General features: G+C 44.8%; 1 protein-coding gene across 5 annotated transcripts in view; it reads right to left on the reverse strand.

Moving 5' to 3' along the window:
- Positions 1-18,227, reverse strand: part of PID1 (phosphotyrosine interaction domain containing 1) — a 231,459-nt gene that overhangs the window by 67,654 nt on the left and 145,578 nt on the right. The window contains exon 1 of one of the 5 annotated variants that reach the window (XM_045481579.1): positions 14,065-14,136. The exons of 3 other annotated variants lie outside the window; for them this stretch is intronic. In XM_045481579.1, coding sequence (XP_045337535.1) covers positions 14,065-14,121 — 57 coding nt within the window. In that variant the 5' untranslated portion in view covers positions 14,122-14,136. Of the gene's footprint in view, positions 1-14,064; positions 14,337-18,227 lie in introns of those variants that run through there. One more of the 5 variants, XR_006713212.1, reaches the window with a different exon arrangement.

The raw sequence follows: 18,227 nt of genomic DNA on the forward strand, positions 1-18,227 counted from the left end.
TCAACCGACTGAGCCACCTAGGTGCCCCAAACACTGACACAGTTGAAGGGATCAGTCTCCCTCCTACCCAACAGGCTCCCCAAATCTGCACTACATCATCAGTAAGTCAGACACCAGTGGAAAAATTCTTAGAATATGGGTCTATAATAGAAGAAAAAAAAATTTAATTCAAAGAGACGTAATGGTCTGTGGTGGGAGAGGGGGAGGGAAAACAAAGGACTGACTCCTGCTTTACTCTCCATGGCCACACCTCAGGCAGCAGATTTGGCTTTTATTAGCCACTTTACGTGGGCAGATTTGCACCCACCGGCTTCTGACAAAGACAGTTCTGCGGCAGGAAATTCAATATCAGAAGGCAGGCGCCAATAGCTTATTGCAGGATTCCACGAACGTTGAACTGAGTACGTATAAGAAAAGATAACATAAGAAATTCAGAGAAGGGGGAGAGTTCACATGGTTAGAAATCTGGAGTAAGCGTATTAACGTAAAATTTCAATCCCATTTTAGAACAGCATCCTGACTGAACGTGACTGTCCAACCGTGAGTTAAAATTTATCCCGAGCAGAGATGACGCAAAGAGGGACACCATTCCACCAGAGCTTGAAATCCGGGGTTCCTTTCCAGAAGAGCTGCCTCTTAGTCATTGCCTGAAAGGATCAAACTGAAAGTATAAAATGATTGGGAGAAACACTCCACTGATCTCATTCACATTTGAATCATCCCCTCTCGTCTTCACAGAAGTTTTTCTTCCTGTATTGCAAAACTAGAACACCACATTCGTACTTGGACGTTCATCTCCACACTCCATTTTAAGAGAGTTATAACGGTTGACAAGGTCATATATGTTAACGGTTTCATGAAATGCTAGTTCACAATTTAAAATAGGTTCTTTTCATCACATCAAACAACATTTTGAGTAAAGGGAACCAGAAAACCCAAAAGGAAATGAGGACTCCCTCATGATCCAGTGTTTTGTTTTTTTTTTTCCCAGAAGATAAAAACAAGGCTCTCGGGTAATAAATAAATCAATCAATAAATAAAGCATCCTTCTTACTTCTGGCACGGGCAACATTTTTATAGTATGTGAAGACATTCAGGCGCACACTGGATTTCCTCTTCTTTCATTAACGGTTGTAGAATTCAGAGAAATCACTCTCTACGCCCGCTCGTAAAGAAGGAGATCTATGATCCTGTGACTGTCCAGGATGGTTTAGTCCTCTAAAAGCCCTGGAACTCAGATGAAGTCCACTCCAGGCCTGCTGTGGGGACGGACAGCTAGTAAAATCGGGTTCAGTGTTAGAGGCCCCTGCGCAAGGGACGATCGGCAACAAAAGGTTCTAAGTCGAAACCCCTTCCCTACACTTACCGGCTCTTAGCAGGCCCAATGCCCAATGAAGTCCAGCATCACAGAACAAGGTCTGGCGGCTGTGCAGACATTTATTCCATCAAACAGACCCATTGCACTGTGAGTACGTCTCAGAATATACAGTTAATCTGTTTCTACTGAATAAATCCTCAAGTGGGCTGTTATCCAAGAGATAGCCCATGTTCTGCACAACCCAAGCAGTTGGTGAAACTGATGAACAAGGGCTTCCTCCCCACACAGATGGAGGGGATGGAAAGGGATCTCCAACCTGGTGTGAACACAGGACCCTGGATATGGAGTAAATATATATAATCAGGAGCACCTGAGTGGCTCAGTCAGTTGGGCATCCGCCATTGGCTCAAGTCATGAGCCGATTAGGGGTTCGTGAGTTCGAGCCCCACATCGGGCTTTGTGCTGACAGCTCAGAGCCTGGAGCTCGCTTCAGATTTGGTGTCTCCCTCTGTCTGCCCCCGCTTGCACTCTGTCTCTCACATTGTCTCAAAAATAAAAATAAACATTAAAAAATATACGTATATAGCTGATATATATATGGTATGTATATATGATATAGATGTATATATCGATACGTATATATGATATACATATTAATACATATTGATATATATGACATATATCTCAGTATCCAATGTCAGGACAGGGTAGCAAATATAAATAAAGTTTCTGAAAGGGCTTTTCCACTCCTCTGTAAGCAAACGTGGGAAACAATTTGGCCTCCGCCCAGAGGATGCAAAAGCCAGCTTAGGTGGTGCAGACACTAAGCCACACAGGACACAGCCATTCCCCGGGTAATCAATGACAACAGTTCAGTAAGTACTACAGCTAGGATTATTAGCTCTAACTATGGCCCATAACGCTAGGTATTACCTTATTTAGAACCACATTGACTGGGGCGCCTGGGTGGCGCAGTCGGTTAAGCGTCCGACTTCAGCCAGGTCACGATCTCGCGGTCCGTGAGTTCGAGCCCCGCGTCAGGCTCTGGGCTGATGGCTCAGAGCCTGGAGCCTGTTTCCGATTCTGTGTCTCCCTCTCTCTCTGCCCCTCCCCCGTTCATGCTCTGTCTCTCTCTGTCCCAAAAATAAATAAACGTTGAAAAAAAAATTAAAAAAAAAAAAAAAAAAAGAACCACATTGACTCTATGAGGGCAGTCCTATTATCGCGTCCATTTTGTAGTTTGAGGACCAGAGGCACAGAGAAGCTAGAGTTTGCCCAAAGTCACAAAGACAGTAACTTACGAAGGCAACAAACCCCAGGCCCTCGGATGCAAGAGGCTGTGCTCTCCATCACCAGCTTCAAATGCCTTCTCTTAGTCTCCAACTGGTGCTTTTAGACCATGAGCAGAGGGCTGTGTGGAGCCTATGGGAGGCAGAATAATGGCCCCTCAAAGATGTCCACATCTCACCTTCTGGAAACTTTACTTCCATTGGCTAACTTCCCTCTACCATGAAATGTAACATTTTCACAGATTCTGGATTTGCAGGGTGCTAATCCATCAGCCTTAAAATATGAAAATGACCGGGGCGCCTGGGTGGCTCAGCCGGTTAAGCGTCGACTTCAGCTCAGGTCATGATTTCATGGTTTGTGAGTTCGAGCCCCGCATCGAGCCACAGAGCATCGGGTTCTGTGCTGACAGCTCAGAGTCTGGAGCCTGCTTCCGATTCTGTGTCTCCCTCTCTGCCCCTCCCCCAGTTCTGCTCTGTGTGTCTCTGTCTCTTGCTCTCAAAAATAAATAAAAACGTTAAAAATACATAGGAGGATTACCCTGCATTATTCAGGTGGGCCCGACGTAATCATCAGGATCCTTGATGGTGGAAAAGGAGGACAGAGAGGGAGTGTCAGCGAGATACCTGGTGACAGATGTGGTCAGCCATCGCTGGCTTTGAAGACAGGGGGAGGGGACACGTGTCAAGGGATGCAGGCAGCCTCACAAAGACGGAAGAGGCAAGGAAATGGGTTCTCCCCTAGATCTTCCAGAACGAAACAGAGCCATGCTGTCACCTTGATTTCAGCTCACTGAGGACCATTCCCGACCTCGGCCTACAGGACCGTACCGTGATAAATGTGTCCTTTTAAGCCATCGAATTCGTGGCAATTTGTGACAACAGCAATAGGAAACGAGCGCAGAGCCTGGCCGGAGACTCGGTAATTAGGGTCTGGAAGCAAAAAGATGATGGAAGAATGACACGGGCCTGCAGGTGAGGAGGAGGGTGAGACTGGGCAGAGACAGCTCCTCCCCAAACTAGTTCAAAGCTTGTGCATGTTCCTCAGGGAAGAGCAAGGAAAGGTGGATGTGAAGGGCTCTTCTGCATTACTTCGGGTGCCGACTGTAATTAGGCGGGGAGAGGTCTGTGTTCCCTTCATGGGCTGCGGGCTCAGTCATGCTCATCAAATCTCTCTGCCATCTCAATACAATCCACAGGAAAAGAACCCCTTCGGTAATGTTATATATAGCATCTGTCTTGGGAGGCCTCCCCCTGACAATTAGAGTCAAAACCGCTGCTCAGAGTGGGCAAAAGCAGGCCCAGAGCATCCTGGGAGGAGCCAGGCCAGCAAAACGGATTTCGACTTGCCATGCAGCACGGAAGACAGGACGGCTTCCGTACAACCTTCATGAAGGATCGCAGAAAATGTCATCTCTCAGGGGCTGGAGCCTCAGAGTCCCTCTCAGTTTCGGAAAAGATTTTCACCAGTCTCTCAGGACCAAGGACCCGGATGAGGAGGGTGCTACCCCGGTGTTCACACGTCAGGGCGGACAGGCAGGTAGAATAAACCTTGTCCATCAGACGTCAAGTGTCCACAGAGCATAACCTCTTTAGGACTAAGATTCCTCCCTTTAACCACAAAATGAGGCAGAAACATGCTCCAGAGATGATAAATTTCTATTTTTATTTTTAAACTTATTTGTTTACTTTGAGATGGGGGCAGGGGGGGAGACAGCATGAGTTGGGGAGGGGCAGACAGAGAGGGAGACACAGAATCCCAAGCGGGCTCCAGGCTCTGAGCTGTCAGCACAGGGACTCGAACTCACAAACCGTGAGATCGGGACCTGAGCTGACATCAGACGCTTAAAGGACAGAGCCACCCAGGTGCCCCTGGTTCAGCCTTCTTATGGATGACCTTTCAACCAAATTGCCTCCTAATGGCCCCTGCACAAATTGCTGTGGGACAGCTACCAATTAGCCAGACAAAGCTATGTTGTAAATGTCAATGTTTTTGAGAAGTGTTTGATATGCGCGGCATATGCAACAATACGACTAAAAATAGACTAAGAATTGACTTCCTGGTAGAAAACGGAGAGGGTTGTGAAGCTGTGATTAGCCAACCGTATGTTTTATTTTATTTTTAAAAATATATTGGACTCAAATTAGTCTGGATGCATATAGCAATTATTGACCGTGTCACTCGTTAGGAATTAATTATACACTATCTTAAGGCATCTCCCCTGTTGCTCTGAACCCACAGTAAATTGTTCATTATCATAGTGAGCCTCCCAGTTACATAAACACAATAAGGGAGGTGCTTGCTCCGAAATGCCCTGCTGAGAGTCTCGGGCTCTCATCTTGTCTTTATTGCTTCTAGATGGGGAACCTGGGAGAAGTGACCCACTCTCCTAGTTGACCCATCAAATGGGCATAATATTAGAGCTTAACTCACAGGGATGGGATGAAATGAAATCGCCCACGTGAAGCATTTCTTAGCCACCTGACTAGGGAGGTCATTCACAAATGCTATCTGTACATATTGATGAGGTTTTTTGGGGTGACAACGGGGTTCATGGGGTCCAGAGCCGACAGCCAAGAAAAAATTCTTGAAGACGTCTTTGGGACCAAAAGGTGATTTTCTTTTGGGACAGGACCCGTGGGCAGGAAGAGCTGCCCAGGGACCATGAGGAGAGACTGGTAATAAACTATGGGGCTGGAGGAGGTCAAGTCCAGGGGAAGTTTCCAGTGAGATTTTCATATGCTACAGATGACTCACAGGATACTGGAGGCCTATCTATTGTCAAGCTACGGCTGTTTTCCCTCAAGCAAAGCATTAACATTAAGACAGTAAAGAGTTCCTAGAGAAACCTTTTACTCTGCAGGCCTCAAAGATTTGTCAGTGGGCTGCAGGTTACAAGGAAATTTAGTTCTATCTGCCATTTCCTTCTGCCTCTGTTTCCCACATCGCTATGGAGGGGTGATGGAGACCTGGGTCCCATAGGACTAGGATCTCTATCAACCATTTGTTTACCCCTTTCCTTCGTTCTTGGGCAGTCAGGAGTGCCCAAGGAATACCACACAAATCCCCCCTGGGGCGGGGGCGGAGGTGTTTGTGGCCTGTCAGCCTGCCTTAGGCTCCCGCATCACATGTTACCGGTTCTTGGCTTTAAGCAGATCCCTACCTCTCTGGGTCTGAATTACTTCACCTAGAAAAACAGGGAGGCACAGACGAAACGGTCTGCCATCACAGAACCATGCGTACCGCTCTGACAGAGTCCTCGAACAGTCCACAGAAGTTGTGGTAAGCCTGTCAGGTGATCGCCATGCCCCCATGAGACGCTTGGTACACCCATGGGTGCATTCGTAGAATAAGTCAGGTGGTTTTGCTCTTTTTTTTTTTTTTAATCGGCCAGTGGACTTTTGAGAAACCTCTTTGTGCAAGAAAGCCCACAATGTTTGCTGCAACATGTTACTGCTTAATTTACCTCGATTTGAGAATAAGAGGAAAGAATTTCCGTTAGCCAGGGAGATGGGGGCACTTCCTTTAGCCCCGAATCCTGTCTGATGGGGGCCCAGCTCCCTCAAGAAGCACCAGCTAGAAAGGCAGGGCCGCCCTCCCGAGGGCAGATTCAATCAGCAACCCCGGGTGTGCTTCCAGCGGAAGGCAGTTAAAAGTTGAATAACCAATTCAGCCACGCTAAACCCAATCTCTCCCCTCAGGACAGAGGAAACAGTCCATTTGAACATGGATTAGGCCAAATCTCTTGGGATCTCGTGTGTGCAAAGGAAAAAAAGAGTTCCTCTGTAAATGCGTGGGAGAGTAGGGCCAAGGAGTGCGGGCTCTGGGGACGTGTGTGCTCACCAGCTAATGCGATCGTTCAAGTGCCACCAGTGACTTAGCCTAACTACCACAGGTACGGCCGGTTCCCGAGTCATCAGGAACCACACATGGCACAGGGCCCAACAGAATGCCTGTAGCGGAGTCTAGACCCAAGCTAAGTGCGTGTGTCCATTATTTCTATCAGTCCTCACAAAAGCCCAGCCTCGTACATGGCATCCAGTCACGGACCAGCAAACGAAGCCCCAGAGAATGCTAATAAGCAGATGGGCCTGGCACTTGCCTCTACTGAGTATTACTTCCAAAATCATGCTCTGTCCGTTATCCATCCAGCCTGGCACAAAGGCAGTGCTCAGGAAAAATCAGTTTCAGAGGCAAAAAAAAAAAAAAAAAAGCACCTCCTTTCAAGAAAAGGACGGGAAGTAGTTAGAATCAAGGACAAGACCACACAGATCCTTAGCAGACCTTCTGGGAGGAGGGTCCACTGGGAAGGACCACATTTTGACATAAATACGAATACCCAGAAGCTCTTCCCTTCCTGCGGCATTTTATATTTCGCAATACGTTTCATTATCAGGATCCCGTTTCATTCTTAGCAGTAACATTGTGAAATGGCTCCAGCCAGTAGCATCATCTATTTCATGGAAAGGGGTAGTAAGGAGATTTGCCTAGGACACTGGGCTGACTCCTGGTCTGTACACGAGAACCAGCTGGGAGCTCTGCAAATACGCCCAGACGGGGCTGGACCCCAGACCAAGTGAATCTGAATCACCACGGGTGGCAGCCAGAGATCAGGAAAGTACTGTACCACATTCGTAATTCTGATCACATGTTGAAATGAAAATATTTGGAATATATTGGGTTCAATAAAATGTATTCCTGAAATTATTTTCACCTGTTTCTTGTCACTTTTTAATGAGGCTCTTCAAGAGTCTAAAATTGCCAGTGTGGTCCATTTTATATTTCTACGGAATGGGGCTGCCTCAGGGCAAGTCTCTGCTTACCATCTCACATGCATTTTCTCATTTAACCATTCCATCCTCCCTATAACATCGAGACGCGGAAAGTCCCATTTGATGGATGAGATAACTGAGCACAGAGGATAGAAGTACTTTGCCCAAAGCCACAGAGCCTGGATTTTCTCTAGGCAGACAGAGTCTGGTCTCCCCTCAAACACCATACTGTATACTGCATTATCTCTTTTTCCACAATGGAGTTCGTGTAAATGGAGACATAGGGAAGTACCTAAAGAAATAAGTGGCTGTCCATTATTTTACTAAAGGATCTACTACCTACACATAAATCCCTAGGTTAAGACCAAATAATTTGAAAACCCAAAGTAGCACATTTTCTTTGGTGGTGGGATATTTCCATAGCAGTAGGTCTGGCACAAGATACACCTTCTCATCTTTAAAAGCAGACATTTAAAATCTTTTTTATTCTGGTTTAGCTCTCATTCTCTACCCATGAAATAATTGCATATTCCTTTCTGCGGACACAATTACAGTCTTGGAAACCTATCTATGCACTGATATTGATTTCTGGAAAGTTTGGTTTCAACCAATTCCAGATCCTGAGATGAAACCTAAAACAAAACAGCTAAATCGCGTGGGATGGCCACAGCCAATATGTTAGGATACACTGAACCATCCTAGAAGGCACTAAGCCCTTTGCACTCCATGAATTTTCCAGTAGCTGCTTGTTAACTCATTTGTTACCTCGCCATCTCTTTGAAAGAGAAGACCAGATTCCCTACCTATCTAATGGCAAACAGCCATTTCTTTACATCTGCAAGAGATTTTACAGAAATGATACAATTAAGACTTAACTTTACTTGAGGCACCTGGCTGGCTCAGTTGGTGAAACGTCTGGCTCTTGATTTAGGCTCAGGTCATGATCTCATGGTTTGTAAGTTTGAGCCCTGTGTCCGGGCTCTGTGCTGACAGAGTGGAGCCTGCTTGGGATCTCTCTCCCCCCTCTCTCTGTCCCTCCCCTGCTTGTGAGCTTGCTCTCTCTCTCTCAAAATAAATAAACATTAAAAAGAAAAAAGAATTACTTTTACATCCACCATCTTGCCCCGCTGTAAAACTAGCTAGCCAAGCAGATGCTTAGTGGAACACGAAACTTATACTATACGAGGAGAATACGTCACACTTTGTGCAACCAGCTGGAAACTGAAAAGGTGTCTATACCGAATTTTTGATCTATCGATTGATCTTTTCTGCCTTAGAAAGACCTTACCTTCTCATCAATCAGCATTGGCTTCTAAATTCTTTGTATCTGAGTAATTAATGAACTGTTGCTCAAGACTTACAGACACTAACAATCCATGTTCTTGAAAAATGCCTTAGTATTTTCTGAAATGAGGGAGAGCAAAAAAAAAACTGAGTAAGTCAGCTGGGTGGACAACTAGGGAGGTTGGTCAGCTGGTGGTCAGAAAGGGAGGATAAAGAGGAATGAAGAGATTGGTACAGGGGCAGAGAAACAGAAAAAAAGAGAAAAAGAGGAAGAAATGAAGACCGATTATATATAAGAAAATGTCTTGTAAATGAAGAATCTGTAATATCAATAACAGGTATCTCATAGTTGCAAAGAGAAAACGAAAGCTTTAACACGTCTACACGCAGGTTCTGCCACATATAAAAATCTAGTACCTGTCCACTCTTGTTTCTCCATTTATCATTAAGATAACTTGGAGGGGGGCGCCTGGGTGGCGCAGTCGGTTGGGCGTCCGACTTCAGCCAGGTCACGATCTCGTGGTCCGCGAGTTCGAGCCCCGCGTCAGGCTCTGGGCTGATGGCTCAGAGCCTGGAGCCTGTTTCCGATTCTGTGTCTCCCTCTCTCTCTGCCCCTCCCCCGTTCATGCTTTGTCTCTCTCTGTCCCAAAAATAAATAAACGTTGAAAAAAAAAAAAAAAAGATAACTTGGAGGGCTGGAAAGATGATATCAACACCTTCCTAACCCCCCTCCTCCAACACACGGGTACAAAGTGCTCCTGTCTACTCTGCACAGAATAGGGGGTTTGCAACAACCTTGATGTCTTGAATTCCCAGTGGACTCAAGGAACCAGGGTGCAGTGGATTGAACAGCCCCCACCCCCAAATGTGTGCAAGTCCCAACCCCGAATACCTGTGAATGTGACCTTACTTGGAAAGCGGGTCTTGGCAGACGTTACTAAGGATCTGGGAGTAAGATCAGTCCTGGGTTGAAGGACCAGTGTCGTTAGATGTGAGAGGGAAATCAGAAACACAGAGATGCAAGTCTGGGGCGGCGGGGGGGGGGGGGGGGGGGGAACTAGGGGGAAGCAATGTGAGGATGTAGGTAGAGATCGGGGTGACGCAGCCACAAGCCAAGGAATTCCAGAAGCCACCAGATGCCGAAAAAAGCAAAGCATTCTCTCTTGAAGTCTTTGGAGGGAGCATGGCCATATAGCTGTACTGACGCCTTAATCTCAACTTCTGGCTTCCAGAACGGTAAGAGAATAAACCGATTGTTTAAAGCCTCCCAGTCTGTGGGAGTTGTTGGTAGCTCTGGGGAACTAAGGCACAGGGGTTTTCTGGAACCAGTGAGAAAGACTGCCTGATCTCCGGATACCAGGATATCCTACTCCTCACTCAATGGGAACAGGAGATAATGAATCAGTGTGAGGAATGCCCTGAGACGACCAACTATTCTCGATGAAATTTTATCAAAGAGAATAATGACATGTGTCCTCTTTCGCTCTAAATCTGCCCACCAGGAAAAAGAGCCAAAAGTGGACAGGATGCCACACATCTTGTTTATGCAACACGAGCGTGCCTGGACCCCAACACGTCCCACATAAGCCTAGACACACAACAGTGTGAGCTTTGCTCAAGTTTCCTATTACCAAGTCATCTGCGGTGCTCGTTCACTGGAGTATTTTGAAACAGAAGGAAACGCTTTTGCTTTAAAAGTCTTACCGGATAAAAATACAGACACAGCATCTGAATGCTACTGCCTCCCTACTCTACATGTGGTCGGTGGACGGGGAACGAAGACATCCCCTGGAGCTTCTTAGAAATGCACGATCACAGGCCTCCCACCAGATGTACTGAGCCAGAATCTGCATTCTTAACAAGGGCCCCAGGTGTTTGGTTGGCACATTAAAATCCCAGACGGTCTCCTCCAGAGTATTTATTCCACGACTTTGTCAATGGCTATGAAATTATGTCATCTTAAAACAAGAATGAATGACCAGAAACTCGTGAAACACACACACACACACACACACACACACACACACAAATGCTTTACTCTTCTCAGCTCTTTTGATTTTGGCAAGAACTGTACACGGTCTTGAAATTAAAAAAAGAAAGAAAGAAAGAAAGAAAGAAAGAAAGAAAGAAAGAAAGAAAGAAAGAAAGGAAGGAAGAAATGAAAAGGAATATTTTATGCGTTTCACTATATTTATTGAATGCGGTATTTTTTAACTGGGATTACAGAGGAAAGAGACCCAGAAACCCAAGGGATCAGAAGCAACATGTTTTTAAGTGTTTAAATCATAGCTGCGGCTTTGATCTGCTATTAATTCAGTTTATTAGAAGAGCCTAATGATCCTGTCATAGCTTGACTTTGGTGATCACTGTCTGCAGCACCACTGTGGGCACACTGCCCTGACAGGTGACACCAATGCATCGGTGGAGCACACAGTGATCCCACCCTGCCCATGGGAAGGAGACTGGGACATGGCCTATTTCTGCATGGGGAGGCAAGTGCCCTAATAGAGAGAGGCCTGCTGTAACAGAGGTGGGGCCAGGGAACAGCTCCTGGAGGAAATGGTGTCCGTGTAGAGTCTTAAGGAATAGGTCAGAGGTGGGGCGCCTGGGTGGCTCAGTCGGTTAAGCATCCAACTTTGGCTCAGGTCACGATCTCACGGTCCACGAGTTCGAGCCCCACATCGGGCTCTGTGCTGACAGCTCCGAGCCTGGAGCCTGCTTTGGATTCTGTCTCTCTCTCTCTCTCTCTCTTTCTCAAATAAATAAACATTTAAAAAAAAAAAGAGTAAGTGAGAGGAGTCTTGGAAAAGAAGGTAGAGAAAGGCAGTCTAGGGGTTGGGAATAGCATAAGCAAAGGTACGGAGGCATGAAAAAATTGGGATTCTTCCAACTGTGGAGCACAAAGTAAGAGCTAGAGAGTGATGGAAATAAAGCTGGGGCAACAGGTAGAGGCCAGTCCGTGGGGAAAGCCATGCTGTCCATGCCAAGGAGCCCAGACATTGTTGTCTAAGTGATGGAAATCAAAAGCCAAAAATCTCTCTTTCTGGAGCATCTCACAAACAGGATCAATAAGAGAGTAATGAAACCGTAAGAATTCTTAACCTGATGTTAGCAAAAATTGGGACACTTCTACAAAGGACACTTCCATAAATTAGATTTTATGATGACAAAGGATAAAACATAGGAAATGTTTAGGTCAGATCACATAGTTAATTCAGTGCAATGATAATAATAATAATAAGTCAGTGTTATAAAATGTTATAAGAGAAAGGTCACCAATACCAAGACTTATAGGGGTTTTATAAGGATAAAAACAAACAGTGGATCTTGGGGTGCCTGGGTGGCTCAGTCGGTTAAGCGTCTGACTTAGGCTCAGGTCATGATCTCACGGTTAGTTGAGTTGGAGCCCCGCGTCGGGCTCTGTGCTGACAGCTCAGAGCCTGGAGCCTGCTTCTGATTCTGTGTCTTCCTCTCTCTCTCCCCCTCCCCTGCTTACACTCTGTCTCTCTTTTTCTAAAGCAAATAAACATTAAAAAAAAAAACAATTTTTAAAAACTGACAGTGGAATTTAATCTTTAAACACATTTCCAGCTTTAAAAAAATCATCTTGAAAATCATCATGATAATCTGGCAGCTGAATCACCCATTTGGAGGAGATTCTTTGAACCTTTTTTTGTTTTTCAATGTTTACTCGTTTTTGAGAGAGGGAGAGAAAGCACAAGCAAGGGAGGGGCACAGAGAGAGAGGGACAGAGGGTCTGAAGTGGGCTCCATGCTGACAGCCCAATATGGGGCTCGAACTTGCGAACTGCAAGATCATGACTCGAGCTAAGGAAGTCACATGCTTAACCGACTGAGCCACCCAGGCGCCCTTGAACCTCGTTTAAGATAAGGCAATAGAGATCTTTGGAGCCTGTGGAAACTCAGTTTCTTCAGGCTGCAGAAAACCTACAGCTCTAAAACAGTCTGCATTTGTGTGCTCATGGCAAGGAGTCAGAAAAACAACATGGAATTTTCCAGGCAATTAGGGAAGTAGAAAAGCCTGTGTGTCAGCCACACACCAGTTGGCACGTTAATATATGGAAGGCTGTGGCACTGAGTCCCGTGTGGGCCAGTCAACAGACACAAACGGCATCATTATCTCCCAGCAGCTGCCGTGCGCATGCGGGCTCCCCACCACAGAAGGCGTCGGGCAAGAGACGACGGATGATTTAGGTCCTCTGTCAGTATCACCCCGAAAATCACCGCTGGGGGTGAGTTACTGAGGGTGGGCCAGTGGTATAATCTTTATGAACAGAAAACCGAAGTGTGATCTATTTTTGTTACCATTGTCTGACATAATCATATTTTATATCTTTCGTTAGCGCACGGGCATCCAAAGGACACAGGTGGGATACCTGGAATCTACTACAGCACGGAGAGGCTTGGCGTCCTGGGCGGGTTCAGGGATGGGAAAAGCAGACCCAACGGATCCGTGTCTGGTGAGCAAACAGCAGGTGCACACGCTGTCCCGCCAGGGCTGGGGTGCATCAGGGAAGCAGACTCAAGTCAGTGCGGCTGTCCGGTGTCATAAACCAATTGGTTCTCCTTTTGACACCCCCGCTGTGTCAGGTTTTGCACCTCATCACGCAGGACATATTAATGAGGGCTCCCATCAGTTGCCTCATAACTGGAGGGGTCTCTCCACCTGCTTGTGCTTCCTGGAAGCATCTGTGGGAATGCCCGCCTCATGCCTACATTCCTCCTCTACAAGACAACCTCAGATCTGTCCCTTTCGTCCCAGCGCCTTCCTGGCCCCGGGGTGGGGATCAGAACTCAGCTGGGCTGGAGATCCTGGAACCAGAGCTGGGTGTGGGAGTGAGTATAGCCCCACCCACTGCTGGGAAAGAGGAGCTGCCAGGAATCAGACCCCGAAGAGGTTAGGACAAGGATGGGATCTCCATCTGACAGGAAGGGTCTGCACTGAGGGAGGAGGCAGGAGAGGTTCCCTGATGCAATGGCGGGCAAGCCAAAGAGCGGTTCCTGGAGCATCGTGGCAGGGAGGACACGGTCACAGGGCAGAGCCGGGTAGGACCAGTTCTACTCACTGGAAAAAGCCATGAAGACCTGAAATCAAAATGTCACAAAATCTTTTTTTTTTTTTTAATGTTTATTTACTTATTTGGAGAGAGAGAAAGAGAGAGAGAGCAGGGGGAGGGGCAGAGAACGGGGGAGAGAGAATCCCAAGCAGGCTCCTTAATAAATAAAATCCTTAAATAAACTCTAGCCTATCACACTTTAGGAATGGTCTGGGGGAGAGAAGTAATATGATCAGGACAGTGAGGATGGGTGGTCAGTGCCATGGCCTCCTTCCCCCCCTCCCTCCCCTCTGACCTCCTCCCTGCCTGGCCCCCCTGGGACTCACCTGGACAGTCAAGAGGGACCCAAGACAGCAAGGGAAGATGGGAGAGCAGCGGACCATCCCGTCCAGATACTGATACGGAAGGGATTCAGGTGGAGAAGAAAGTTTCCAAGGAAAGTTCTGAGACATCTTCTGTGACTCTCCATTACAAAACTGACATCGAACTAGACTGGAATTTTTATTGTCTCAGAAATTAAATCGTAAGAAGATACAGTGACAGAGCAGTATTTTTTGACCCAGAAATCTTCAAAGTTGTATGTTTATTTGAAATGTGCCTTTTAAAAAAAAACAAAAAAGGGTAGAAGGAAAGATACGGGGTTAAAGGCAAAGGAGCCCAAACAGGGTCACTTTTGACCTCCCACGTCCCAATTTAAGTAACACAAAATGAATTATTTTTCTTATCTTTTCTCTTGGACACATTGAATATTCCATGTGGACAAAACAACGGAAACAATATTCCAAAATGAGACAGAGGCTTACACATTTTAATGGCCTTTTTAAATCCTTTTAAGCCTTTTAATAAAGAATATATTGACTGAGAGGTAAAGTAGATTTAAAACTATCCTGTCCAAGGGCAGCAGTGAGCCTCAACTCCTGATTATATGATAAATTAAAGGACATCAAAATAAGAATGAAAGTAATTTGAAATAACTTGGAAATGATCTTTCAAAAATTGTCTCAAAATGTCAGAGACAAAATTCTAACGAGCGTAGCAAGAAAAGAGAAAAGCTGGCCAAAGCCTTCAAAGATGAGTATCATGTTCCAATTTCTATGATTGAGGGAAGAGATTAGTGTCTAAAGGTCCTAAAATCTTTAGAGCTCTCTGACAGTAAATTGCACATTATTTCAGCTATTGGAGGGCGTACAATAACTAATTTGAAAACGCTCAGAGCTCTTCATCTGGGATTCCAATACTAAGTCTATTTCATCCATACAAAGTCCCCAGCCTACACTGGTCCACAGATAATTTTTTAAAAAACAAATCTAAACAGAATCTCACCCTAGGAAGGTGGGAAAGGACAACAGAAAGCTTTGAGCCTATTAGAAATGTTCTTTGTATCTCTTCCGACAAGAAAATGCTTCTGATGATTTTTTTTCTCCCATTCATGTCAGGGTTCACGACTCAAACCACTAAACCTCCCTATCAATACACTCAGCTGCATGAATGCGCTTTCCACGTAGAAATGTTTCTCTTAAATACAAGGGGTAAAAGAGTTTCTAACGTGCTTTTAAGAAGAATGAGGCATCCTATCTATCTCTGAAAGTCTCATACTTGGAGGGGAGCAATGGAACCCTAAAATCAGCTCACAGATGCCACTGCTTGGCAAGAGACCCCCTCCCCAAAATCAGTTGATTCTGCCTGATAACGTGAACCATATTTCACTTTCTCTGTAGTGATTCCGTCTCCGTAACAAAAAAATCAACAGTGTATGCCAATACCTGAATTCCCAACAGAACCTAATTAAAGGGTCTTTTACATAGGATAGCTTCCTAGCAAGCCTCAAACATGACTTAAGCTATAGAAATTTGATTTCGTGCACTTTGGCAGAAAAAAATCTGCTACGTTGCATGGAATCCTTAAATGACAGCAATGGAGTCACCATTTGCATGAATTAAGCAGTTCTGCCTACTTCCTACCCATATATATGAAGTGTTGTAGATGCCAAAGGTAACCTGTTGATCTAAGATTCTAGAATCTTAAAAACATAAGAGACTCTTAAATATGAAGAACAAACAGAGGGTTACTGGAGGGGTTATGGGAGGAGGAATGGGCTAAATGGGTAAGGGCATTATGGAATCTACTCCTGAAATCCTTGTTGCACTATATGCTAACTAACTTGGATGTAAATTTAAAAAATATATTAAATAAAATGGTTAAAAAAATAAAATTCCAGAATCTTAAAATAAATTAGGCAACGCCCATTCTTAACTCCATGGCAAAGAAAGAATAAACATATTTTATTCAAAGCTAGAATGGATCTTAGATGGTATCTAGTTCAATGTCATAATTCTATACAGGAGGAATCTGGGAGAGGATCCAGAAATGAAAAGTAATTTGCCTAAAACTTTTAGTTACTGTGATGGTCAATTTTACCCTCCAACTGGGCTGGGTTATGGTAACCAGATATTTGGTCAAACACTTTTCTGGAGGTTTCTAGGAAGGTATTTTTTTTAGATGAGATCAACGTTTAAATCAGTAGACTTTGAAGAAAGCAATTACCTTCCATAATGTGGGTGGGCCCTGTCCAATCAGTCGAAGGCCTGTATAGGAAAGGGCTGACCTCTCCTGAGCAGGAAGAAATTTTGTCAGCAGACTGCCTTTGGACTCAAACTGCAACATCACCTTTTTCCCAAGTCTCCAGTCTACCAACCCACCCTGAGGATTTTGGACTTGCCAACCTCCATGAATCATGTCAGCCAATTCATTTAAATAAATTTCTCTGTCTTCTTTGGAGGATGCTAATATAGTTCCAAAATTGAAATTAGAACCCAGATCTTTTTTTCCCTCTCTAGGGATGCTTCTGAGAGGCACAGCCATCTTTTTAACCACTAGTTTTCTTGTACCATGTCTCTGTACTGCATCTGGACCACTGCAATAGTATCTTTTTTCTTTTTTAAAAGAAATTTAATGTTTATTTTCCAGAAAGAGAGAGAGAGAGAGCAGGGGAGAGGCAGAGACAGAGAGAGAGAGAGAGAGAGAGAGAAACACAGAATCCAAAGCAGGCTCCAGGCTCTGAGCTGTCAGCACAGAGCACAACTCAGGACTCGAACCAACGAACTACAAGATCATGACCTGAGCCGAAGTCAGATGTTTAACCAACTGAGCCCCCCAGGTGCCCCAATAGTATCTTTTTTCAGTCCCGCCCTCTCCAAACCTGCTCTAACCTTGCCACGGATGATCTCCCAGAATGCATAAGTTACCTACCAAGCAACTGCTTGAAATTCTTCAACAGCCCCTTACCTTGGCTTGCACGTCCTTCATAATCTGGGTCCTCCTCACCTTTCCACCCCCCTCCATTCTATTAGAGGCAACTTCATGCTACCCATGCTGAATAACACCTTCCCCTGGGTCCTTCCTCTTCACCTTGGCTAGTCACTGTGACTCAGTTCACATAATTATATCCTCTGAATACTCTCCTATACTATTTCATCTTTCTCCTCTGAGTTGCTAAAACATCTTATAACCGAAATTTATAATTATTTGGATGCACTCATCTTCCCCTATTAAACTATAAGCTCCTTCAAATCAGGACTTGTGTCTCATGAATCTCTAGGAACGGGCCCAATGCATTTACTATAAATTTTTGATGGATGTATAAAAAGTGAGCATCCTGACTCTTAGCCATGTTACAGTTAATTTAACTGGAAAGGTAAATATTTTTCTGTCCTTCTGTATTATTTTTCACATATGATTATCGAGAGATAAAAAGCTAAGAGTTTGGATTTGCAGCCATCTGAATTGTTTGGAAGAAAAACAGGGTATCTGGAATTTATTTCCAACTGAGAATCCAGTTTCTTATTTTATGCCGCTCTTTGATGTGAAGAACTCAACCAATCAACCAAATCAGGCTGCTACAATCTTTATTCAGCTGTGTGCTACTTAAGAATTAAAGGAGGTTCTATAAACTCAAGCAACAATTTGAGCATCTTCAAAAAATTTACTGGAAACTACACATTTCAAAGCAAAATTTAAAGACAGGAAATACGTGAATCCTTCCAGTGGTACTGGTTCCTAATCTGTGTTTTAAAAACCTTTCCCCTAAATCTTGTTCTTTAGACTCTTCCCTGTTCAGAGCCAGGACTCAAACGACTATCAGGAAACCACGAGAACATCGGTTCACAATAATGACACAAGAGATATGCCCCACATCCTCCAGTAATACTCAAAGGGCCATGGTCAAGGTGTTCCACTTAACAATCCAGAACTGCATTTATAAAAAGTTACTACTGCATGGATTTTCTACTGGCCCCACGTCTAGTGATGAGTCACCTGAGTGCAGTTTTTCATCGCCTCCTGTTTTCCTTTTGCCCTCTCAGTGGCTTCTAAGTGAAATTCAAAACAAAATAATAAATAATAATAACAAATCATCTTAATCATTAGACATTTTCAGCAGGGGGGGTTCTATTTATCTTTGTAATGAGCCATGGAGTTATTAGAGAAAAAT

Source organism: Leopardus geoffroyi, chromosome C1 (assembly GCF_018350155.1).
Source record: "Leopardus geoffroyi isolate Oge1 chromosome C1, O.geoffroyi_Oge1_pat1.0, whole genome shotgun sequence".
Taxonomy (NCBI): Eukaryota; Metazoa; Chordata; class Mammalia; order Carnivora; family Felidae; genus Leopardus; species Leopardus geoffroyi.